Genomic DNA, 26,354 nt, shown 5'->3' on the forward strand with positions numbered 1-26,354 from the left:
CAGTAGAAGTTGTGAACAGAGCTGCTGTGAAATCTTTGTTATTACGCTCAGCGTCTGTTAGTTTACATTTTGACTGCACAGTTGTGAGCTCTTTGTTATGCACAAAAACAACATTGTTTTATTTATGGAGCATTATTATTTAATAAATGCTCATAATTTATTTTTGAGTAATTTTTTCATTTGCATCTGTATGTTAATAAAAGTGCCCGTGTGACATCTGGGACGCAGCTTTGACTAAGAACTCTCTGTTTGTTCTTTATGGCTTAAAAAAATATCGAGATGTATATCGTATATATCGCCATCCAGCTAAAGAATATCGAGATATGAATTTGGGGTCATATCGCCGAGTCCTAGGTAGAAGTTTAGTTTTTGCTTCTTTCGATTTTGGTCGTTCCCACAGTTGGATTACTTCAGATTTTATTATTCCAGATGTTTATTTTTTGTAGCTTCAGTGTGTTTTTCTCGTCAGGCTGATGCACCGATGCATCGGCGCCGCTGATGCTGCTGATTTCCTGTGTATTCTTAAATATTCCCGTCTCTGTAAATGTCAGCAGTACTTTACACCAAAGCCTCGTTTGCAGCGGGGCACGCATCACTACATGTAGCTGTGCTTGGTTTGCGAACGCGATTGGCTGAGGCTGGATGTGTGACCGTGCTGTGTCTGTGTTTCTCAGGATGACAGTTCAGTGAGCAGCGAGGAGGCCGAGATGAGCGAGCCCACGTGGCTAGCAGCCGATCTGGGAGCAGCGTCAGACCTGAGCCCATCGAGCCACGGAGAGAAGATGCGCCACAGTCCGCAGAACGCCCACAGCAAAGAGGACGACGGTAATAATAATAATAATAATAATAATGGATACTTTATTGATCCCCATGGGGAAATTACTTGTTTTTCTCTGCATTTGACCCATTCACTCAGTGAAGCAGTGGGCAGCCCACTAAGCAGGCGCCCGGGGAGCAGTGTGTAGGGACGGTACCTTGCTCAGGGGTACCTCAGGGTAGCCGTTAAGTGGATTCGAACCGCCGACCTTCCGATCATGGGGCGACCACTTTACCTACTGAGCTATCCCTGCCCTTAAGAGCGGCGTCACGCCCGCCGGGCGCTGCGTTTGTGGAGATGATGTGTAGGTTTCCTTTGAAGGCGTGCGGATTATCTGAAACATGCATGTGTGGACAGAGCAGATGGTGATCAGAGAGAAAAGCTCCTGTTGTGTTCACTGCTGTTAATCCCTGCAGCGGGTTCAGGAGGTCACACCAGATAATGTGCTGCGCTGAAACATCTCGCTAAAGCTTCTCCTGCGTCACCTCGTGTGATGGCGGCGCGCCGGCGCCGTCTGCTGCTGAATAAAGTGATAGGAAACAGGAAGCCTTCCACAGGTGGGCCGTCCTAACGAGGTAACAGGATGTTTTAGAGGCTTGCTATGATTGGTGTGTTTGAAGCCAGTGCTGCAGTCACATGATCCTCTCACACCTGTGCAGTTGTTGTGACATCACTTTGAGCTACGCCCACCTGAAAGACCAAATAACGCCTTCTTCCACCTGAAGATGATTGTGTAGTTTTGAGAGCTGCTGAAGACGAGGACGTGTAGAAACTTCAGGTGGAAGTCGGCAACATTCAGCTTTTTGTTCCGGCCATGCTAAGCTAACACGCTCGCGTCCTCAGACTTCAGCAGAGACCTTAAACCAAACTGGAACTTTATTCATTAGAAACAACGTGGAAGCTTCATCCTCAGTGTGACGGAGCAGCCTGGTGTCTCGCAGGTACTCTGGGAGTGATGTGGCTGAAACATCCTCGAAGAGTTTGTCTGTGTCGCACCTTCACCTGTCCTCCTCTTTCACGTTACTCCTTTAATAGGTCCTCCTGCTGTGAGGAGCGCTCACTTTGAAGACACTCGTCTCCTAATGCTGCAAGAATACAGCAATTACCTGCAAGTGTGTGTGTGTGTGTGTGTGTGTGTGTGTGTGTGTGTGTGTGTGTGTGTGTGCGCGCGCGCGCCGCTCATCAATACACAGCACTGAACCCTGAGTCTGATGTGAGGAGGGTGGCTGATCTTCATCAGTCTGGCCTCTTTGCTGCAGGAGGAGGAAACATGTTTGTGATTAAACACTTAATCGTGGCTTTTTCCAAACAGTAACCATCACAATAAACGTAACTTTGTGTAAACTGAGATGTTTGCGCTCTAACACACCGATTTCTGCTTTACTGTGCATCTATTTCTGTATCTATTTACCCCGTCCATGATTATTGGGTGTGGCGTGGATTGGAGGTCATTATTTTACCGTCTAAATTTATTCTCTTCTTCACTTTAAAGACGGGGCCAGAATGGATTCTTTGCCAGGCCGATAATGGTCCCCGGGCCTTATATTTGACACCTCTGCTCTGTGGTATATACAACAGTAGTATATTGTCCCTGTGGGCTCCCTCATTATCATGCAGTGTATATTTGATCAGACAGGAAGTCAGGGGCCTGGACAGGAAGTCAGGGGCCTGGACAGGAAGTCGGTGCCTGCTGTCCTTATTAGAAAGGTTAACGAGGTGCTGTAACGTGCAGGGACGATGATGATCATTTTTCATGCTGTTTCTTGGAGACACCGCCGCGCTGAGTTCTGCTCAGGTTAGCTGTTAGCTGTTAGCATATTGTTTGATGCGTGATGTCATAATAAAATAAAATCCACCAACCAATGAGGCACGCAGGTGGAAGCATCATCAGCGCTACAGTCCCTGTTTCGCCTGTGTCTGTGGTGCTGGGACTGTTTGGAGAGCATTGCATTGTGGGAGAGATCCAGCTGGAGGCGGCGAGCTGTGAGCCTTCAGTGGGTGGCGGAGTGTACAGGGCCTTGTTATTCAAAGGTCAGTGTGCTGCCTGCACCTCGCATAGACGCCAGAGCAGCGGCGTAGGCGTCCAAATGCCTCCGCACTCAGAGGAGCGGCGAGGGTGAAGTGGCTTCCTGCTAGAGTCCGATCCAAGAGGGAAGCGGGCAGAAAGCCCCCCCGGCCTCTAACGCACAGCAGGAATCTCCAACACGCTCAGACGGGGGGGGCTCCGATCGCCATCTTCTTTAAAAGATGAAGAAATCCTGATCGTCTTTCACGTCAGTGCGAGGCCCGTCTGTGTGCTGCCTGTCAGTTTACCATCAGGAGAGCTGTGCAATTGTTATCGGGCCCCGCCCCCGGCGCCCTGCGGCGGTCTCCTGCTGCTTCTACACTCTCATGGAGCTGCTCTTTAAAGTGAAAGCGCCACTATTTTAAACTCGTGTTACTGCGAGCGGCGTCGGCACTCAGCGGGAGGTTAGAGGCATCAGATTAACAAAGAGTCTGAAATAAGCTACTATGTACCATTTCTCACTACTTAGACTCAGCCATGGTTAGTGGGTGACTGAGTTTAAAGAAAGCAGCAGCACGATGTCCTGATGAAACCAACATGAACGCAGGCGTGTAAAGAACGTGTCCTTCGTCGTGTGTTGTATGAATCAATCATGTTGGTGATTGCGGGCTCTGTCAGGACAGTGGTGCTCTGAGGTCCAGAGCGTGGGCTCCGTCCAGCTGTTTGTATCTGACAGTTGTGATATGAGAGCCGGTGGCGGAGCAGCTCTGCAGCAGCGTCAACCTCGACTCGGGCTGTCTGTGTAAATTTATTCAGCTGCTGCTGGAGGAGACGACCACGGCCTGAGCTCTCGGTCATCTGCGGCGCTCTCTGAGAGGCTGCTGCCCTCTCCACATCGCGCTGCCTCCGAGGGGAGTGCATCCCCCTCATAAGTGGCCCCTCAACTGCCTCTCGTTTCTGGCTGCTAAGCGTCCTCTTCATCCCTCCCCCAAAGCCACATCCACACCAGATCCTCTGCTCTGCTGACCCGCCCCCTGGCTGGAGGACGAGGATGAAGAGGGCTCGTCAGGAGATGGAGTTGACATCACAGATCCTCTCCAAAGGGGACGAGCTGAGGGTGGAGAGGGGAATGGAGACGGGGCAGGAGGGATGATGAGAGTGACATCAGGAGGAGGAAGGGAGAGCATGAACCTGAGGAGCCAACATAGTGATCACATGACACACTGAGGTGGAAGCTGCTGCTGTTACAGATGTTCCAGTAAAGTTTCCCTTGTTTGTGAAGGTGCTGCACAGCTTCATGTTGTTCTTCAGCAACAAAGAGCAGCTGATCTTATTGATCCTCCTGTGAGTGGAACATGAAACATGAAGACACAGCTCAGAATGAACAAACTGCTTTCACTGCCACGACAGATCCACGGCTGAGTCGCTCTGTTTTACGATCATTATCAAACACTCCGACACTTCAGTGCCCAGTAAGGGGACGGCTTCTCCTTCCTGCCAGCTGTTGTACCTGTCAGACTGTGCAGCGTCCTGCACGAGCGAGACGAGCGCTCAAAGACATTCGTGTCTCTGACTGAGGAGAAAATCGAGTGGAAGTGACGTTTTCACGCTATCCTGTGTAACAAAGCGGATTAGAAAAGCAGTTATTTAGGCCTCAGTATGCAGATGCTCACTGACACGAGGACTGCTGGAGTTAAGGGGCCTCGATATCGTCTGTGCTGCACTTGCTCCTAATATTTCACCTCCTCTTCCTTTTGTCTGGCTGTGGTTATTTTAGTGGTTATGTTCCCTAGTTGGTGTCCTCGATGCTGAGAGCCTGCCTTTGCTGTGTCCAGGGAGGAGGATGGACAGGTAGGACAGTGGGACAGGTGAGCTGTGAGGAGGACGGGCAGGATGAAGAGTGACGAGGAGCAGAGTTCACCTCCGTGTGTGTGTGTGTGTGTACACATCCGTTCCCCTCTGCCTGGTCAGATGTGGCGCAGCGGGAAAGTAGGCCGGTGGAAACAAGTGACAGGATGACTTTGACCCCCCTCCTGCAATCAAGCTGGGGGAGGCAGTCTGAGGATGAGGGTGCAGGATGGATTGAAGGCAGAGCAGAGGAAGGAGCATTAGATTAAATCCTGCGTACCTCCTCCCCTGGTGGAGCCGGCGCATCGAGACATTTCCTGTATAAACTGCAGGGCGATCGGAGCGCTGCAGGAGCCTCGATGGACAGATCAGATTTGCTCCATCTTTGATCTGTTTCCGATCATTCACTGGAGGAAACTTCAGAAGGCACTTTTGCCACAGCAGGAACCATCCTGGTATCAGCTGCAGACTCTGAGACTCCTGATAGAAGCCTGAGGTCTACCCAGAATGCACTCTGTGAAGTTTCCTTCAGTGAATGGTCAAACATCAGGGTGGTGGCGCTCTGCGTCACAGGCACGGAGCTGCTGCAGGTTATTCAGGCTGACGCTCGCAGGGCCAAAGCAGGGAGCAGGCTCCGGTCGGTAGCACAGCTCAGATGGTGCTCAGCTCGGGGAGCAGACGCGCTGGAGACATCGTGGAGGAGCGACCCGCCTCAACGCAGTGAAAATAACTAAAACACAAAAAGGAGAAAAAATCAATAAAGATGAAGAGTTTGAAATGTTGTAAGTGTGTGTGTGTGTCTGCTGTGCCGGCTACAGTCACTGCTTAATTATTAATACACACACACCTTGAAACTAAAACATGCTAAGAGGCTGTGCAATTAATATTAGCTCCTCCCCAAACACACACACACACACACACACACACACACACACACACACACACACACACACACACACACACAGATCTCAAATCAAATCACTTTTATTGTAGCATCACATGTGCAGGTACATTGGTACAGCACATGTGAGTGAAATTCTTGTGTGCGAGCTTCACAAGCAACAGAGTTGTGCAAAATACAAGAACGGCTACATCTGAAACTAATAAATATATGTACAACATATAATATATATATACACACACTTTGTTAGGCTGGAATGAGCTCCTGCTGTGTCTGAGCACAACCTGTTGACATGTTTGTATAGAGGTGTGTGCGTGTGCGTGTGAGTAATTAGCTGCAGCCTCCTGCTTGCCTGTAATGAGCTCTGCTAGAGACTCGACACTCTTTAAACAAGCGTCTGACTAAACCTGCTGAGCTCTCAGAGCAGCGTGGGCTTGCAGCCTGGTGTGTGTGTGTGTGTGTGTGTGCGCGTGTGTGTGTGTGTGTGTGTGTGCGCGTGTGTGTGTTGCACTGTGGGATGTGGAGCGTTTTGTGGAAATGGCCTAATGGGGTTTGCAGCGGCGTTGCAATTTTCCCAGCCCATTATTGTGGCGCTCACTCTGAGGCTGAAAGCAGCTCTCGGGTCACTGATGAGAGGATTCTGGGAAATGCAGACGTCACTAATAGAAGAGAAAGCTGATGGAAAATGTGTCAGAGTCACTGCTCAGAGGACTCTTCATCACTCTGTGATGGAGCAGAGATGGATCAGCTGCTCTGAGCAGTGTGAGGCAGAGAAACCAACCACCAACTCGCCTGTTTGCATCATCAGGGGCGTGGCCTCTGTGACTGACAGGTGGATTGGGACATGGGCAGCTGTAGCTGCCAGCATTTTGAATGGCATCGTGTGACCAATAACATGGCTGCTGTGAAGTCACTAACAGAAGGCGGAGCTCCAGCCTTTCATGGAGGCGCTGCTAACACGTGGCAGCATGCGGCTGACGGTCATCTTTTCTGGTTTTTATGTGACGGAGAACATCACGCTGAGCCCGGGAGCCGGAAACCTCGACCGGTTGTTGTTCTGCTCTCTGTCGTCTTCGGCGAGCGATAGAGACGGTCTCACATCCGCCTGACCTCGGGCCACTCCGGGGGAAGGCCTGTCTGCAGATTCGCCGTTCCCCTCCGAACGCTCCCGTGACCTTCGCCCTGTCACAGACGAGACTGTTTTCAGTCTCCGTCTGATTGCGTGCGGTGGAGAGCGATGCTGAGTAACAGGAAGGAGTGTTAGTCATCGCTGGACTGTGCGGTCTCACACGCGCCGCCATTGGCTGCTTTTTTCACTCCTGAGAAAGGAGAAGCTACCTGCATGTAAAATATTTCGCATTTTCATATCACACGTTTCACAAGTCCAGCAGAGGAAGAACCCGAGGGTGACGACGGCAGATGTTCTGCACGTGTGCAGTCAGAGCTCGCTTTCTGCTGCCCGCGTCCTTACTTTTGGCGTCTTCGTTGTGCAACTGATTTACTGCACGAGTAAAGACGAGGTGAACGCTTGTCCACATCGCCGTCCTCGCTCTTATCTGTGAGGCCCCGCAGGTCACCCCCCAGGTGTGCCTCCTTATTTTATTACACTGCCTTAAAGTGTGTGTGTGTGTGTGTGTGTGTGTGTGTGTGTGTGTGTGTTATTGTTTTATGGTGTTTTATGGTTCAGAGGACGTCCAAAGGTTGGCTCCATAAAGTGTCCCAATCTGAAATTTGTACCCATTGTTATCAGCTGCCCCCCTCAGAGGGAACATAACCCCCCCCCCACCCCACACACACACACACACACACACACACACACACACACACACACACACACACAGAGACACACACACTCACACAGGTGAACAAACACCTGCTTGTTGAAGTGGGTGAGGGGCGCTGTGGGGGAGGTTGACAGGAGGGGGGGTGTAACGAGCTGAAGGACGAGGTCACGCTGTCATGTCTAAGCCGCACACGTGTAGCGAGTGTCTGGCGATGGCGGCGTGTCCGAGCATCAAGGCCTGTGATGCTTTTGTTCTGCTGCTGATTTCAGTAAAGGCTCAGTTCAGACCCTCAGCTCGCCGACCCTTACACCGTCAAATCAAACGGCCAGCCCTGACGAAGTCCATCTCCAACCAATAATTGTGACGTGGCGAGCTCCAGAATTCAGGTGCTGGTCCGCTCGCTGCTGTGGGCGGAGGCTGGCATCCTGATGAGATTTCAGGAGCACTGAATGTGACCTCCACTCCTCGGCTGCAGCAGAAATGGTGGGTGGTGTTTGAGGGCGGAGGTGTTGGGGGTTCAAACGGCTTCAGTGTCACAGCAGTGCTTCTCATGTCTCCTGAGCTGCGGCGTGTTGGTGAGGAGCTCACGCTCGTGTCGGCGGGACACTGATGCCCGTCGCTCCGTCACACGTGCTTCCTCCGTTATCCCGATGAGTCGTTCGAGGCCGCCGGGCCGCTCGGCTCCAGCTCGTCATGTTCCTGTGTTAATGCTCCGCCCTCCTCATCGCTCTCCGTTGTTCATGTTTTACTTCTCGCCGTGTGAAAACACGTGAATACGTTCAGAGTCGAGGCCGCTCAGTCGTCCTTCGGCGCTCCGGCATTGTTCTGTGAACAGAAGCGATGATACGCTCGGGTCAGCCTTTGTGGCGTTGTGTTGTCTTCGCTCCTTTTCTCTCTGTTCAATGTCGTATCTATTCACGCAAACACAAAGTGCGGCGCTCGTGTCCTCCCTCCGCCCCCGAGCGCCGCTTCCACGCAAGCTTTCTGCAGCTTTTACTCTCAGGAACTTTTTCAGGGACGTGAAAGTCGGTGTAATGAGGTGAGACACAGGGGGTCGAGGTCCTCGGGGGTCGTTGTCCTTCCTGTCTCGGGGGCTCAGGCTGAGCTCTGATTGGTTCCAGGACTGCTCGTCCACTTCGTTCTGAATACGATGGCTTGGTTCTGCTTTCATGTGTCAACGACGCCTTCGGTCGTTAGAATCATGTGAGTGTCGCGCTGTTCCTCAGGTGCATCAGGACCAGGTGATGGGAGGTGCTGTATCTGCACCAATGAGAAGCGAGAGCTCACAGTCAAATTCCTGCGTCGAGCTTCAGCCCACACAGAAGTTTCATCTCCACTTCCTGTCTTTGATCGAGGATCAGACCACATTTTATCTTCCACCTCAACTTTGTGGTTTCACTGTTTCATTTATCTCACACACACACACACACACACACACACACACACACACACACACACACACACAGAGGTAGGTGTGTGTGTGTACAGCTTCATTGAAGCCTAATTTGAACTAAAACTGTGATTCTGGTTCCTGCACTCTTGTTGTTGTTGTTGTTGTTGTTGTTGTTGTAAGGGTGACTCCAGTATAAAACTCCATCAGGTGGAGCTGGGCTGAGTTTGCTGTCGTCACAGACGGAGGTGAGCTGTGACAGGCAGTCAAGTTTTACAGCGAGGTCATAAAGTTTGGTAAAGTGTGTGTGCAGACAGCAGATGGAGGCTGTGTGTGTGGGTGGATGTAAATGCAGCGCTGTCTCCAAATCCTGCTCCAGACTATTGAACCAACGGCGTCTGCCGCTGAGAAGCAGCCGCTCTTTATTCTCCGGTTTATGTCTCTTTGATTTTTTTATGTCCTCTGACCTCCGTCAAACACTTTACGACAAACTTTATGAACAGCCTGAACTCCATTCCTTGTATTTGACTCCATACATTTCTCAGAAGTTTTCACATAAAAGTCGAGACGCCAGATTAAAGCGGCGAGGTCCGCCTCCCAAACTCCTGACCGTTTCTGGCTGTTTTCGGATGCATGACGGATAAATTTGAGCGTCTCTGTGTCGGGGTTGATGTGACACACGGTTAGATTACAGCCTTAGAAGACATAATTAAGTCATCATTTAAGCTGGACACAAAGTTTTATGGAGGGGAATAAATACAGCGCTGTATTTATTCTGTGTAAATACGGAGGATGTGGGACTGTGAGGGGGCGGGGTTACAGCAGAGGGTGCCAGGTTGGGATATAATACCCTGGGGCGAGGCCTTCGGGGTAGTTTGGAGTAGATGTGAGGCGCTGGAGGAGAGAAAGGAACGAGCCAGCGAGAGATACTGGATAGATTCATCAGCTCTGAGGGGGAGACGGGGGCTGACTCTGGAGGGGGTCTGGGCCATATGTGTGAAACACGAGAGGAGATTTATGCGCAGCAGAGATCAGAATCAGACGGTGAAGGTTTCCAGGATAAATGAGGCTCGAGGGGCGAGTTAGGACCTGATACAGGACTGCTGGGAAGAGAGAAACCCGGGGAGGTGCGAGGGATGCAGAGCCAACCGCAAAGCTAGCACTGTGTGTGTCTGTGTGTGTGCATGCACATGTGTGTGTGTGGCTGATGCTGCGGGAATGTGTGTGTGGGAGTGGTGCAGAGAGCGAGGTCGAGGAGGAGAAAGACTCCACAGTCTGTGTCTTTGTAAGTGTGTGTGTGTGGGAGGAAGGCAGGGAGGAGCTCCCAGCATTGTCTTTCACCTCTCAAGGCTGCACACACACACACACGCACACACACACACGCAGAAAAACACACACACGCACACACTGAGACGTGTGGAGGACAGAGAGCTGAAGCGATGAGTGGGGTGGAGGAAGGAGACGTGAGGATGGTTCAGATAAAAACATGGCGGAGGGTTAGGGTGTGTCTAACGGCTGCTGAGTGGCGCTCAAACCACAGACCACGCCTGAGGATGGACGCTACTTGAAACGCTGTGCGATCAGGTTTGTGGATGAGGTTAAAACACGCCCCTTCGCACACGTCGCGCTGACGGCTGGCTGTTTGTTGTCATCCCAAACTCCGGTTGCCTAGGTAACCCTCTCATATGTTTACCTCCTGTCTTTTCTCCTTCGTGCTCACTTGTGAGTTTCCTGACGCCACGCTGCCGCTCGCTGCTGCTCCAAAGATCAGTGAGTGTTAGAGGAAGTGAGCGAGATCTGCAGCACGGCTTTGTCCTCGGGCCGTTCTCCACCTTTACCCAGGTGTAGAGATTCCTGGCCCCGCCCACCCAGGCCCTGCCCACCCAGGCTCGGCCCACCCAGCACTACATATGACAGCAAAGTCTGATTAATTTCAGTCAACTAAACATTTACAGAGTGTCTTATTGTGAAAGGTGTCTGCTCCCCTCTTCCTCTCAGGCGTCGACATTTCGTCGTGTTTTAATGAGAAGCTAGCCGCACCGTTTCCTGGCGGCAGACCACGCATGCACGTCTAACCACCAGCGCAGTCCACTACGCAGCATCTGAATGTGCTGCTCGGACAAACATTACGGGGCTGCTTTTGTCTTTGAAATGGTCACATGGGCTGTGGAGGCTCAGTTAGGAGGTCGTCATCGCAGCGACCTCTGGGGTTCTTTCGTTGGTCGATTTCGTCTGAGCTTCGCTAAAAGGACACAGAGCTCGCTTTGTTCTAGAAAACACTGAAAGCCAAACATGCTGTCGGTGCAACAGCCCTCGTCAGAGGCAACAGGAAGTGCGAGTCAGGATGTGCACGTATTACTGCGAGGTTACGCCATCAACCCCAGCCTCGGTCTCAGGTGAGTCAAGCTGCGGGTTTAACACGTGTCGCCTTTTTCACGGCGGAGGCAGGAGAGGAGGGAAGAACTGCAGTTTGGATAATGAGAGGAAGAAAGTAGGAGGCAGGGAGCAGCAGAGGTGGAGATCAGAAACAAACAGACTGATGATGAGAGAATTTAAACGGGGAGATAAAGGCAGGAGACGTCAGAGGAATACACCAAGCTCTGACTGATGCCTCTTTGATTTACATACTGCTGCAGAATAAGGAGGAGTACTTTGAACCGTGGCCGTGATAGATGTGCACTTTGGTATGCATCCTCTTTGAGATGATGCAGAGGAAGCACCAAAGGGAACCAGTGTGAATCACTCTGAAGTTAGTCTGAGCTGAGAATCAGACGTTCCTGTCCAACGAACAGCGCTGACCGCAACATCCTCGATTCACTCAGCAATTTCCTCTGTAAGATGTCACAAACTAGATGATTCTGCGCTCAAAGCAGCAAATTCTCAGAGCTCAGAGGGAGCCAGCGCAACCAGGTTCCTCTGAAAATGGCTGTGGTTCATTTATACTGAAGATGAGTGTGGACTCACGGTGTGATGGCTGCTGAGGGCAACAGAGAGGCCTTTTGTTTTGTTTTAACTCATTCATGCTGGTCACACACAGCATGTGATCCGCTCACACATGCTGTGTGTGAGTCACAGCTTTGTGTGTTCATGTTGTGCGCTGTGGTCCTCACATGTGCGTGGCGACAGGATGATGCTGACAGTGGCTTCATTGGATGATGTGAGGAGCAGTAAAGTAATGACAGGACCATCGCTGGTTTTATCTTCAACTCACAGCTCGGGTTTAGCTCGGGTTTAGCTCGGGTTTAGCTGAGGTTTAGCTCGGGTTTAGCTCGGGTTTAGCTGAGGTTTAGCTCTGGTTTAGCTCGTGTTTAGCTCAGGTTTAGCTGAGGTTTAGCTGAGGTTTAGCTCTGGTTTAGCTCGGGTTTAGTTCAGGTTTAGCTGAGGTTTAGCTGAGGTTTAGCTCGGGTTTAGCTCGGGTTTAGCTGAGGTTTAGCTCTGGTTTAGCTCTGGTTTAGTTCAGGTTTAGCTGAGGTTTAGCTCTGGTTTAGCTCTGGTTTAGTTCAGGTTTAGCTGAGGTTTAGCTGAGGTTTAGCTCTGGTTTAGCTGAGGTTTAGCTCGGGTTTAGCTCGGGTTTAGCTGAGGTTTAGCTCTGGTTTAGCTCTGGTTTAGTTCAGGTTTAGCTGAGGTTTAGCTCTGGTTTAGCTCTGGTTTAGTTCGGGTTTAGCTGAGGTTTAGCTCTGGTTTAGCTCTGGTTTAGTTCAGGTTTAGCTGAGGTTTAGCTCTGGTTTAGCTCTGGTTTAGCTCGGGTTTAGCTCGGGTTTAGCTGAGGTTTAGCTCTGGTTTAGCTCGGATTTAGCTGAGGTTTAGCTCTGGTTTAGCTCTGGTTTAGTTCAGGTTTAGCTGAGGTTTAGCTGAGGTTTAGCTCGGGTTTAGCTCGGGTTTACTGTTGCTGTTAAAAACCCTGTTACTTGATCCCCACGGCTCGTGTTTGCACCACCTTGGGTGGTCTTTGCGGAAGTTACTGAACCCTGAGGTTCCTCTGATGCGTCCATCAGTGTGACTGAGTGAATGTTTGGACAGATGAAAGTTCTTGTACTTTCTTCTCTACCAGCAGCTCACAGTTGAAAATCACTGCACAATTACTGGTCTGTTCCATTATAACTGTAACAGGGATGCTGTGAATGTAAAGCTGCCTGGCTAACTGGTCGTAGTTTGACCTGTGGAACATATCAGAGCTTTGCTTTGTGTCATCGTTTACCGTTGGCTGAAGTCACTGCTGCCTCCAATCGGATATCACGTTTAGCAAACTAGCTTTGATTTACACGAGACAGGTGAAAGAGCGCCTCAGCTTCATCTAATGTTGGCCCTGCTTCTGACCCTGCTTCCTCCTGGTTCTGACCCTGGTTTGCTGTAGTGATTAATAGACTGAGCTGAGGCTCGGTGATACTGTTTGGTGCTGACAGACCCGCCTGCTGGCTGCTGGAGGCAGGCTCAGAGTCTGTTCACACATCCTAACCTCGATGATTTCAATAATGTCACACAGGAAGAAGAAGACATTTTTCAGAAAGAGGACGTGTTTCTCAAGAAGTCTGCAGCTGAAATCACGTCTTTAGTCTCCGTGTCTGGAATCGTCTCCGAGCTCGGTGCAGAGCGTCAGTCTCGCACAGGCTGCTGCGTTTCCTTCCTTTTATAAAGGAAAAATCAATTTTAAGCTCAGAAACAAAACTGAGACAAATCAGATCAGTGAAGAGGCAGCAGCACAGAAAAAGCCTAATGATGGAGACAGACCCATATCTGCTCAGCAAGGAAGTCATTATCTTACATTAGTCAAGTTTCATTGATATAAAGTCACTTTGTCCCGCCTGATGGGAGAATACGAAGGGCGAGAGCAGCCCACGGCTGGGCGGGGCAGACACGAAGCCTGAGGGAGAAACAAGGCAGAGTTTAACTGCGACCGAGTCGATCTGCTCGCCGTCTCCAAAAGACGAGGAAGAAGAGAACGAGCCGGAAACAAGAGACGTCCAGGCCGGATCCTCAGCAGCGGCTCACATCAGCTCCACATCAGTCGTTCATGTCGAGCCCCAAAATCATAAAGCAAACCTAATTTACCGTAAGTCAGTACAGCCCCCGGCTGCAGGTGGTGCGTTTACGTGTTTCTGTAGAACACGGACACGGCAGCGCTCAGGAGGACAGTCCACCTGCTTATAGTGCCATCCTCACACCCGGGAACATGAAGACACATTTGTCTGCGTCAGGTTTCATTTAGGATCAGCTGGGAAAAGTCAAACCTGCACCCGTGTGGTGGCCTCGTCACAGCCTGAGACACACACACAGCAGGGATTTAAAGCTGACCAATGACGGAGCAGCTCTCATCTGGAGAGGTGATGCATGAAAGCGTGCAGGTGTGTAACGAGAGGACACATTCACTCCTCGCCGCTGGTGAGAGGAACGTCAAACGCAGGAACGCTGACGACGCTGCCGCTCGGGGAAGTAGGTCATTCGGGCAGTGATGACCTCGCTGGCTATTAACAAACACAAACAGACACGAGTCACGTGACTTCCTGCTAAAGCTGCCTCGCTCAGCAATGAACAGGCTGGCGGTGGACGCCTCAGGAAGGAGGAGAGAGGATGAAGAATAAACAAACAACCCCTCCCACCCAAATGTAGAAATCAGCCTGCTGAGGAAGAGGATGGGGACAGAGCGAGGGGAGAGGATGAAGGCGAGGGGGAGGAATCATGTGATCGAGGGAAGAGCCGGGACGTGTTCTGCCAGGATGGCCAGGCAGGACGAGGCATTCGAGGACTGCAGGAATTCTGGATACACGGTTCAGCTCGTGTCCACTTTCATAAAGAGAGCTTTGTTTCTGGTGTTTCACACTTTCAGTTTTCTTGTTTCCTCTGTTATTATTATTAATCAATTATTAATACATTTGTTAATAATTGATTATTTATTATTAATAAGTCATCGTTAATGTTGGGGTTAGGCCATATTTCAGTAAGCAGCACCATAAAGAACAGAATAATCCATCAGTGATCAATATTCAGATTCATGTTTTCCTGCTGAGACTTTCAAAGTAAAATGCAGGGGAAGACATGAGAGGGTTGGAGTGATGTCGGCTCAAACGTCGACTTCCTGTCCGCGGTAATGTTGTCGAGGCGCGGTAAGCTCTGCTCTCCACGTGTGTGACATCGAGTCAAAACGCCTGCTTAAGCCCCGTCCCCGCTACATTTCTTCCTCCATCCTCCTCCTTTGTCTGGCGCCTCCCTCCCCTCACCCACTCAGGAACATGGACGGTCCCTGTAGGGGGTTCGTCCTCTCACAGAGGAGGTGGAGCCTCCGGAGGTGCAGGCGGAGCTGTGAAGATGTTTCCATAATGTGAAACGTGTGATGAATTATACACAGTCGAGAGATAAATGTGGCGCTCACGCGTGTTTTTAAAGCCTCGTGTGCTTGATCCCAGGCCTCTGTGCAACAACCCGTATCTCTCTCTCACACACACACACACACACACACACACACACACACACACACATTAAAAATAGCCTCCAGTATCAGGGCCTCTGTGTCCTGATTGAATCAAACCATCTGTTTTTTAATTAAACTGCAGATTTTATTGTTTTTGTCTCTTTTTACTTTAACACAAACCATCAGAAACCATCAGAAACCAGCAGGTCAGTGACAGAGGAACCCACGCCGTGCTGCGTTCAGGGTCTGCTGTACGTGTGTTAACTGATTTCCTGTTGGTGTGTCATAGCAGCTCTGAGATTACATCATGTGGTTAAAAACCGTTAATGTCAGAAACTCTGATGTATTAGTGTCAGTCTGCAAGTCCGTTTATTTGTCCTAAAACCTTGGGCTGTGCGACATGACAGCTCGACCTGTGAAGTGTTTCAGCGTCGTGTACCTGGAGTCGAGTGTTTTGACCGATGCATGAAACTTTTCATAACCAAACCATGTCCGTGCTACAGAGGTAGCCCCGGTTTAGGAATAAGGTCCTGGCTTTGTTTGGACTGGTCCTTCTGTTTGTCATCATTTCAGTTTATTTTGAAAAATCTCAACAGGATCTTCAGCTTTATTGTGAAAGGTTTATGTGGAAAATACTAAAGCAGACAGCAGAGCCGCACGCTGGGTTTACCGTCGTTATTTTAAATATAAGAGAACGTTAAGGAATTAACACCACAGTGACCATCAGAGCCACGAAAAATAAACCGTAAAAAAGTTTATTTTGCGACACCACGAAACAAACGATAGCGTAAAAATGAAACGACAGACGGTTTCACATCGTCATCTGATATCGTTATATCGAACAGCTCTACGAAGAACCGCCTTCTAACGAGGCGCCAAACTGCAGGACCTCTGATGTCCAGCAGAGGCAGCAGTCAGTCAGGCCCCATGTTTAAACTTTACAGCTCGCTGGCTGCGTCTCATTCTTTAAGGCCTCATCAGGAAATAAGAACACGCCTTCTCCATGAACGCCGCAGCGCCGGGCTCATCAGCAGCGGAGTTAATCCTCCTGATCCCAGAACAGATCAGTCTCTGTTTAAAGACATGTAATCCTCTCTGCTGATCCCCCATCACACACACACACACACACACACACACACACACACACACACACACACACTCTAAGACTTTGTGGCCGTGTTCGTCACTTCCTGTGAAAGTGTTCTGGCTCTCACACACAGACTCTGATAAAACTGTGTGATTATTACACATTTAAAGGAGCTGAGGCTCGTCAAACATGTCGAGCGTGTGCGTACAGCCACGCCTCCTGCCGCTCGTCTCAGGAGCAGAGACGGGACATCGGGAAGCGAGTGCAGGGATGTGATGGGTGGTAAGATGGACTGGATCGCTCACACGGTCTGCCACCTTCCCTTTGCTGATCGGGCTCGATTAATATTGCACGACGAGGACAGAGGAGAGAAAATACTGCGAGGCATCGCAGCAGCTCAGATGCTGCGCATGAGCTGTCCACGTATCAGCTTAGCAGCACCACAGACTGTATATAAAAGATGCACACGCCCCAGGAGCCCTGCAGGGTCACCAGTTTGCTCGTTGGAGTTGGCGCAGGGACGACCTGTCTCCTCTCCTCTGTCTCCTCGTCCACCTTCTTTATTCCAGGTGTTCACTCCTAGTTTTGACTCCCTGATCATTATGAGCACAAAGAAAGTGACTAACAAAATAAAACAGGAAGTGACACAAGGAGGTGAGCAGCAATAGACACAAACATGGAAGACCAAAGCGCAGACATGCTTTTATTTTGTTGACACTTCCTGTGTGTGACTGCAGGCTGCCGTGAGCAGCAGTGTGTTTGTCATCTTTCACGTGATTTTACTCATCGGCCGGTTTGTCCTGATGCGAGGCTTTTGCTTTGCTTTTTTCTGGGCGGAGCCACAACTTTGTTACTCGAGGACATGCAGCGTGGTGTACCGAAGTCTGTGGTCAGAGTTATTGCAGACCGTTACAGAGCAGGGAGTTATTTTGGGTGAACACTGGTCCCTCTGTACTGGCAGCAAGGCTGCCTTTGCTCCAGGCCTGCTCGCCATCTGACCCATGAACCTCCACGGCCTCCATCAGCTGCCCCGCCCACAGAGGGAAGTGAGTGAGAGGGGAAGCAAGAGGACCACACACCGGAGGACAGAGTGTGTGTGTCGTGCTGGCATGGTGGCTCGCTCGCTGGCGTTGTGCTCGTCCCATCCTATTAGCTGGTTGACTGAGTGCCCAGATCCTGCATTACTGCGCTGACTGTGGATTACGGCGTGACAGCTATTATCTCATCTCATTATCCTCCACGCCTGAGATGATGAATTTCATCATGGCGTAAAGGAGTGACCCGGGCTTTCCCCCACCAGTGGGTTTGTGTAATTCACTCAGTGGAAAACTGGAGCAGTGATGCTAAATATTTCATCTGCGTTTGGATCGGTGCCACCATTAAAGGCAGAAGACACCATCATCCATTAATTCTTAATGACAGCTCGCGCGCGCGCGCACACACACACACACACACACACTGCAGCTGCAGGCAGGACTGTGGATTATTTTCAGTTCAGAAAGTTTCATGTTTTTCATTTGAGATGATTAAATCTGTGAACACGCGTCGACCTGCAGAGCACCCAAACCTGCAGTTTTGCTGACGTCCAGCAGAAGCAGCAGAGAGTCAGACCCCATGTTAAACATGTTTACAGCCTGACACAAGAACTGATTGGTCTGCAGATAACATCGTCCTTTATGACACCTGTACAGAGGTGATTGGGGGCGTGGCCTCTGACTGACAGGTGGGTGGTGACGTGTGCAGCTGTAGCTGCTAGCGGTGTGCTAGGCTGAACTGGACCTCTGTGCTAACCTTTTGGAGCATTTTTAATGACATCATGTGACCAATAATATGGCTGCTGTGAGGTCACTGTACTAACAGAGGGCCCAAGAAGGCGGAGCTTCAGGTTTGTGAGTGATATTTGGGGATTTTCATTGGATATTACTGTTTAGCAGGTATGCTCCTGTACAGTATATGCCAACCACTCTAGCTAGCATTAGCTGATAACGTAGCACCCTGTCATCAAATAGTCACTCCATAAAAACCCTTCGAGTAGACAGTAGACCATCTTTAATATACAGTATATGATCCTGAGCTACTGTGAGAGTGTCATCATAAACTCATTCACAAACGCTCATTGATTTAACATGAGTTCAGAATGTAAACATAATCATGGAGTTCTCCTCACTTTAACCTACTGAGTCATCTTCCTGTCTGTGCTGAAACAGGGAGGATCCATGAGGCTGACGCTCCTCATCTGGGTGCTGTATTGTGTAGCATGATGCTGCATGTGATGCATCCCCCCAAACACACACACATGTTTGGGTATCCAGTGTCCGACCCTCGTGACCGTTTGGGTGTCTCTGAGCGGCACAGAGAGCCAGTGTGCATGTGCGAGCCTCTGCAGGGCACAGAGAGCACACGCTACAGTGTTGGCTAACAAAGGACGCGTGTCTGTGTGTTAGCAGTGGCAGGCTGTGACAGCCGTGTCTTTGTTACTCCTCTGCTGACTCTACCATCCTCCTATTCTGCTCTGCACCCAATACACACACACACACACACACACTGCTGTTGGTTCTCGTCCTGTTTAGGGATGGGTCCCGGTGTCCGGTGCCATGATGGCACCTGTTCTGACATAAACGGTAGTAACCAGACGGAAAAGCAGCGCACATTTCGGTGCTTTATTTCCCTGAGATGTCATACACTTTGGATCCTAGCCATTCATTTTACATTTCCAAGGATAGTAGGCGGGCCCAGGTACGTCCGTTCTTTTAGAGCAGAGCTACAGATTAAAAATGTCCAAGGCGAAGCAGTCAAAAGTCCTGCTGTACTTCACAGCAAAAGATGCAAACTCAGCAGCAACAAGTGCTTTAAGCTGATACTGTGATACTGTCAAAGGAGGTAACACCTCAAATCCAATGAAACACCTGGCGACGCATAGCGTTTTGATAAAAGCCGAGAAATGCGCCGTATTTGATAGCTTGCTGCGAGACCTCACACTGTGCACATCTACTGCAGGTGTGGTGCCTGTTAGCTGACCCGGAGTTAGCAACATCCCCCAAAAACCCGAAAAATAGAGTCCTGGCCCCTAGCCCTGCCAGTGTAGCAGAAATGATGAGGATGATGATGCAGCAGCAGCCGTTCTTCTCTGCGTGAGTAGCTTAATGTTGTTCGTGTGTAATTTACGTTGAGTAGGCTAACCACGTTATTACATTAATGCATGTAAGGTGAACTAGCAAACACCATCATAGCTACATGCGGCTGTCTTCTTGTTTGATGGCAGATACTCCCTTCACCCTGGCCAAAAAGGCTAAAATGACCAAAGAAAAAGAGGAAAACAGTTAAATATGAGAGGTTTTTGGACAAAGTTTGTGTTTTTTCCATTGTTTAAGCACTGCTTCCAGCCAAGAGTGATACCATATATGCCCCATAGCTGCAGAAAAGGCTAACATTGTTATCTTAGCACCGGCACCGTTTCAAAAGTACCGGTTTGGAACTGGTATCGGATAAAACCTAAACGATACCCATTCCTAGTCCTGTTGTCAGGTGGTTCCTCGCTCAGATGTGGGAATCTTCTCTGATGAGATGGTGGCAGGTTTTCTGTTTGTGATGTCATGCTGTGGAGCTGGTGGAGGCAGAAACTGGAGAATGGAAAGGGCATCACTGGTTTCCAATCTGAAGGGTTACAGGTTGCTAACTATGGCTTTGTGACCTCTGGGACGTGCATGTTATGGTTTTTGATGTTCTAGTTTGTGCGTCTGACTAAACGTGTGAGGCTCTGTGCAGGCGTCCTCGTGCCTCTCAGCTTCTGGGACCTTTCATGTTTCTCCTACATGTGTGAGGAGGTCAGAAGGTCATGAGACTGGTCCTGCTTGCTCTGGATGTACCCAGACTTTCTTGGTGGGGTATTCGGGTTCCATCATCCAGTGACCGTCAATGGAGCAGTTCAGGTGTGGCTCATATGGAAAAAGTCCCCACTTCAGGTTGGAGGACGCTGTTGAAGGTGGAGGTGAAGCTGCTCGATCTTCCCGTCGGCTGTGGGTCTGAGAGTGTCCTCAGAGGAGAGCTGCTGCTCCAGCACACCGAAGGGAACGAATGCTGGACACCACCCAGGTGAAGCGCTTCAGGTATATCCTACCTATAAAGACCCGGGTCAGACTCAGGGAGACGCCTGTCTCCTCACAGAGGAGCTGGAGGTGGATGCGAGGCTGTCCTGAGACCAGGCATGGGTGGATGCAAGCTCGCTGCTGTGACTCGGCAGAGTGTCTGTAAGACATGAAGCTCCATGCTGTTCATGGAGGCCATGAATTCCTCGTTAAGGGTCCACCCATCACGTCTCAGCTGCCATGCTCTTATGACTGACAGGTGGGAACCCCACCCAGCTCCTCCTGATGTCCACGTTCATGACAGAACCGAGCCCTGCAGGACAGAATCTCCATCACTTCTCCTCCTCCGCCTCATTAGGGCTAAGGTGTCAGTGACAGAGCTTCAGCAGGAGGAAGAAGAGTGGAGGACAAACAGCCGAGAGATGAAACCAAGGCTCAAACAAATCTGAGCGATGAGCGGCAGAAAGCGATGCGGTTCCCCTGACGGTCGGAGCTGCGTCCCTCCATCACCATCCATCTCACTGATCGGGCTTTTAGCTGTCGCTCCTCTCTGTGCTCGTCTTTTAAAACACATCATCCATCTCCAGCCGCCTTCCTGTTTCCAGTGCCGCCGCCCTAAAGAGCAGTTTAATGTCTTCATGCTGTTTTCCATTTGCTCTGATTTTATAGGTCAGGGAGGAAGCGACGGTCTGTCAGACGCGCCGATGCCCGAGATGTGGCTCCAGTGAATGATGACGACCGCTTTGATGTGTGATTGCACGACGGCATGTGCTTCTGATGGCCCGTCAAATAGTAATGCTGTTTTATCAAAGCTGCCCCTCCCCTCTCCCCGTGGGGCGTCATTATTGGACACTGACTTGACCCCACAGCAACGACCCTTCCTGACCCCAAGCTTCAGGACAGAGAGCGTCCCGGGTGCACAGGTCCCTGCAGGCTGGGTCTCCTCATCTTTGTCTGTATTTCCACAGACACAGTGTGGCTGCTTCAGTTGATTCATGTCTCTGTAAAGATCGTCATACGTGTGCCTGACAGTGGATCTTTTACAGAGTTGAAAGCAACTAGAAATAAGCCTGAGGTTGATATGCTCTGATTGTTCTTGGTCATATTTTAGACATGATGAAGTGTATGTGCAGTAATCCCTGTGTGATGGGAAAGCCCCGCCCACCTGCTGCTCAAACTGAGGGGCAAGCATTCAGAAGAAAAGGGGAGGAGCCAGAGGGCCTGGTCATGTGGAGACTGCTTTTAGTTGTTGTCAGATTTGACCCTGCTGGACAAACTCGTCCATGTGAAGGTTCATTAGTGGTGTGAACTCCTCCCACCACCAAGATAACCAACAAATCACAACAAAACAGCTGGATGATAAAATAATAATAAGAAGAATAAATCCTTCATCTGAGTTACAAACAAAACTGAGAAAGGCTTCAGTGAAAGGAAGGAACACAGAAGTAGCTTGTTACTGATGTGTTGATTGATGAATACGTTTATTTACCGTGAATAAAACACCGAGCAGTAAAGGAGGGTGTGGGAGGGTCTGTAGGCTGTGGGACAACAGGAGGGAGGAATCTGTTCATTTCTCACGTTTGGCCTTCCATAGAACTGTGTGTGTCTGTGTGTGAGTGTGTGTGTCTGTGTGAGTGTGTGTGTCTGTGAGTGTGTGTCTCTGTGTGTGAGTCTGTGTGAGTGTGTGTGTGTCTGTGTGAGTGTGTGTGTGTGTGTGTGTGTGTGTGTGCGCGTGTGTGTGTGTGTGTGTGTGTGTGTGTGTGTCTCTGTGTGTGTGTCTGTGTGAGTGTGTGTGTGTCTGTGTGAGTGTGTGTGTGTGTGTGTGTGTGTGTGTGTGTGTGTGTCTGAGTGTGAGTGTGTCTGAGTGTGAGTGTGTGTGTGTGTGTGTGTCTGTGAGTGTGTGTCTCTGTGTGTGTGTCTGTGTGTCTCTGTGTGTGTGTGTGTGTGTGTCTGTGTGAGTGTGTGTGTGTCTGAGTGTGAGTGTGTGTCTGTGAGTGTGTGTGTCTGTGTGAGTGTGTGTGTGTGTGTGTGTGTGTGTCTGTGAGTGTGTGTCTGTGTGTGAGTGTGTGTGTCTCTGTGTGTGTGTCTCTGTGTGTGTGTCTGTGTGTCTCTGTGTGTGTGTGTGTGTGTGTCTGTGTGAGTGTGTGTGTGTCTGTGTGTGTCTGTGTGAGTGTGTGTGTGTGTCTGTGTCTGTGTGTGTGTGTGTGTGTGAGTGTGTGTGTGTGTGTCTGTGTGAGTGTGTCTGTGTGTCTCTGTGTGTGTGTCTCTGTGTGTGTGTCTGTGTGTCTCTGTGAGTGTGTGTGTGTGTGTCTGTGTGAGTGTGTGTGTCTGTGTCTGTGTGTGTCTGTGTGAGTGTGTGTGTGTGTCTGTGTCTGTGTGTGTGTGTGTGTGTGTGTGTGAGTGTGTGTGTGTGTGTCTGTGTGAGTGTGTCTGTGTGTGTGTCAGCTGGTCCTGTCAGTGGGAGCGTTGCTGTCATCACCAACATTGCAGTGGATGGTGGGTGGGGTGGGGAGTGTTGCTATGAAGATGCTTGGTGGGGCAGGGCGTCGCCGGGCGTCAGGCGCTGAGAACTAGTGTGCAGCTCGTGCTGCGTCTTAGCGGGATAATCCAGTGTAATCCCATGCAGGGGAGTCACGGCCCACCACCTCCTCCTCTTCCTCCTTTCTTTCTGTCTCCCTCCTCCTCCCCTGGGACAGGTGGCTGAGGAGGAAGAGGAGGAGTGAAGGAATTAGCATCTGTTACCGCTCTCCCTCAGGTCGGCTCCTCTGAGGGGAGCACGGGGCGAGGACAGCCTCTCGCTGCCGCTGTGAAGAAAAGCCTCAAATGAAAACTGACAGGAAATCATCTACTTCAGGAAATGACCCATTGCAGCCCCCCACCCTCTCCACCGCTGCCTCTCCCTCCATCATCTACTTCTCTGAACCGGTCTCCCTTTTGCTCCCGTTTCCTGGCGTCTCTCTGGTTCTCCTCCCCTGCTCGTGCTCCTCCTCCTCTCTTTGGTGTGGAGCCTGCTAATGACGCCAAAATCAATGCAGTGCTGCTAACAGCTGACAGATAATTGTGTAAACGTAGAAAGGAAAACGCGCTCGCAGTGTTTGTGTGAGCGTCTGCATCCAGCTCATCGTCAGGGTGGAGCATAAACATGGGCTGTGGAGGGTCTGTAGGCTGTGGCAGGGTCTGTAGACTGTGGAGGGTCTTTGGGCTGTGGAGGGTCTGTAGGCTGTGGGAGGGTCTGTAGACTGTGGAGGGTCTGTGGGCTGTGGAGGGTCTTTGGGCTGTGGAGGGTCTGTAGACTGTGGAGGGTCTGTGGGCTGTGGAGGGTCTGTAGACTGTGGGAGGGTCTGTAGACTGTGGAGGGTCTGTGGGCTGTGGAGGGTCTTTGGGCTGTGGAGGGTCTGTAGGCTGTGGAGGGTCTGTGGGCTGTGGAGGGTCTGTAGACTGTGGGAGGGTCTGTAGACTGTGGAGGGTCTGTAGACTGTGGGAGGGTCTTTGGGCTGTGGAGGGTCTTTGGGCTGTGGAGAGTCTGTAGACTGTGGGAGGGTCTGTGGGCTGTGGAGGGTCTGTAGGCTGTGGAGGTTCTGTGGGCTGTGGAGGGTCTGTGGGCTGTGGAGGGTCTGTAGACTGTGGGAGGGTCTGTAGACTGTGGAGGGTCTGTAGACTGTGGGAGGGTCTTTGGGCTGTGGAGGGTCTGTAGGCTGTGGAGGGTCTGTGGGCTGTGGAGGGTCTGTAGACTGTGGGAGGGTCTGTGGGCTGTGGCAAGGTCTGTAGACTGTGGAGGGTCTGTAGACTGTGGAGGGTCTGTGGGCTGTGGAGGGTCTGTAGACTGTGGGAGGGTCTTTGGGCTGTGGAGGGTCTGTAGGCTGTGGGAGGGTCTGTAGACTGTGGAGGGTCTGTAGGTTGTGGAGGGTCTGTGGGCTGTGGGAGGGTCTGTAGACTGTGGGAGGGTCTGTGGGCTATGGGAGGGTCTGTGGGCTGTGGGAGGGTCTTTGGGCTATGGGAGGGTCTGTGGGCTGTGGGAGGGTCTTTGGGCTATGGGAGGGTCTGTGGGCTGTGGGAGGGTCTGTAGACTGTGGGAGGGTCTGTGGGCTGTGGGAGGGTCTGTAGACTGTGGGAGGGTCTTTGGGCTATGGGAGGGTCTTTGGGCTATGGGAGGGTCTGTGGGCTGTGGCGGGTCTGTAGGTGTGGGAGGGTCTGTAGGCTGTGGGAGGGTCTTTGGGCTGTGGGAGGGTCTGTAGACTGTGGGAGGGTCTTTGGGCTATGGGAGGGTCTGTGGGCTGTGGTGGGTCTGTAGGTGTGGGAGGGTCTGTGGGCTGTGGAGGGTCTGTCGACTGTGGGAGGGTCTGTAGGCTGTGGGAGGGTCTTTGGGCTGTGGAGGGTCTTTGGGCTGTGGAGGGTCTGTAGACTGTGGGAGGGTCTTTGGGCTGTGGAGGGTCTGTAGGCTGTGGGAGGGTCTGTAGACTGTGGAGGGTCTGTAGGCTGTGGAGGGTCTGTGGGCTGTGGGAGGGTCTGTAGACTGTGGGAGGGTCTGTGGGCTATGGGAGGGTCTGTGGGCTGTGGGAGGGTCTTTGGGCTATGGGAGGGTCTGTGGGCTGTGGGAGGGTCTTTGGGCTATGGGAGGGTCTGTGGGCTGTGGGAGGGTCTGTAGACTGTGGGAGGGTCTGTAGGCTGTGGAGGGTCTGTGGGCTGTGGGAGGGTCTGTAGACTGTGGGAGGGTCTTTGGGCTATGGGAGGGTCTGTGGGCTGTGGCGGGTCTGTAGGTGTGGGAGGGTCTTTGGGCTGTGGGAGGGTCTGTAGACTGTGGGAGGGTCTTTGGGCTATGGGAGGGTCTGTGGGCTGTGGTGGGTCTGTAGGTGTGGGAGGGTCTGTGGGCTGTGGAGGGTCTGTCGACTGTGGGAGGGTCTGTAGGCTGTGGGAGGGTCTTTGGGCTGTGGAGGGTCTTTGGGCTGTGGAGGGTCTGTAGACTGTGGGAGGGTCTGTGGGCTGTGGAGGGTCTGTCGACTGTGGGAGGGTCTGTAGGCTGTGGGAGGGTCTGTGGGCTGTGGAGGGTCTTTCGACTGTGGGAGGGTCTGTGGGCTGTGGGAGGGTCTGTAGACTGTGGGAGGGTCTGTGGGCTGTGGAGGGTCTGTAGACTGTGGGAGGGTCTGTGGGCTGTGGGAGAGTCTGTGGGCTGTGGAGGGTCTGTGTGTGACAGGTGTGGATGTCTGGGACGTCTTCACACCGCTGTCATAGATCATGTCGGATCCACAGCAGCTTGCTGCTAAACTCCAGAGGATGTGATGCAAAGAGACTTTCTAATTATTAAACGGCGCTCGAGGCGGATAACGAGACGCTTCACGTCGAGGGCTAAAATGTTCCACACGCAGAAGCACAAAGGCGTTTCTGCTTTACCCTCCATGATGTCGCCTCAGTCAGCGGCCGTTTCTTCACATTCTGCGATGCTCCATCCTTGAGCCTCGGTATGAGCAACACAGTAAAACCCGCGTGGGGTTTCGAGCCCTGCGTTTGTCCCTGCTCCACGTCCTGTGGTGGAAAACAGGACGTTTTGCACGCCATAAATCCACAAAAGCGCACGCTGGCGGTGGCGCGCATTTCCAGGTCAGCTGATGCAGCATTGTCCTCCCCCTGCTCCTCCTCCATGCACCTCCCGTGGATTCAGACTCAAACAGTACCAGACTGTCAAACTCGTGGTTCACCTGTGCGCTCCTCTCAGAGGTGTGTGTTAATGATGCGAGGAGACATTTGTCCCTCGGCCTAACGCTTGGCGCTGATATGCATCACAGCGGCTTCACCGCGCGGGGGGGGGGGGGGGGGGGGGTGATGGAGGAGAAGCAAGGGGAGGTGGAAGTCCTTGAGTTCCTTGAGGAACAAACCCCGCTGAGCCTGAAGGTGCAGGCTTCACAGCGGCGTTTAGTGACTATAGCTCGACCCTCGTCTTCCTCATCTTCTTCCCATCCTGTCTGACCTCTAACCTGTTTCCTCCGCAGAGGGTGCAGGTGTACTGCTGCCAGGTCAAAGTTCAGTCACAGCTGCC

At 51.4% G+C, this 26,354-nt stretch overlaps 1 protein-coding gene across 5 annotated transcripts in view; it reads left to right on the forward strand.

Annotated features, from left to right (window-relative positions):
* The window catches only part of LOC309697836 (nucleolar protein 4-like), a 114,265-nt gene that overhangs the window by 67,167 nt on the left and 20,744 nt on the right, over positions 1-26,354 (forward strand). For all 5 annotated transcript variants that reach the window (XR_014273934.1, XR_014273935.1, XM_082520017.1 and 2 more), the window contains exon 5: positions 675-825. Coding sequence is in view for 3 of the 5 variants with exons in the window: in XM_082520017.1 (XP_082376143.1) it covers positions 675-825 (151 nt within the window). In the remaining 2 variants the exon portion in view is untranslated. The remainder of the gene's footprint in view (positions 1-674; positions 826-26,354) is intronic.

This window comes from Aulonocara stuartgranti, assembly GCF_965226115.1.
Source record: "Aulonocara stuartgranti genome assembly, chromosome: 20".
In the NCBI taxonomy this organism is placed as follows: domain Eukaryota; kingdom Metazoa; phylum Chordata; class Actinopteri; order Cichliformes; family Cichlidae; genus Aulonocara; species Aulonocara stuartgranti.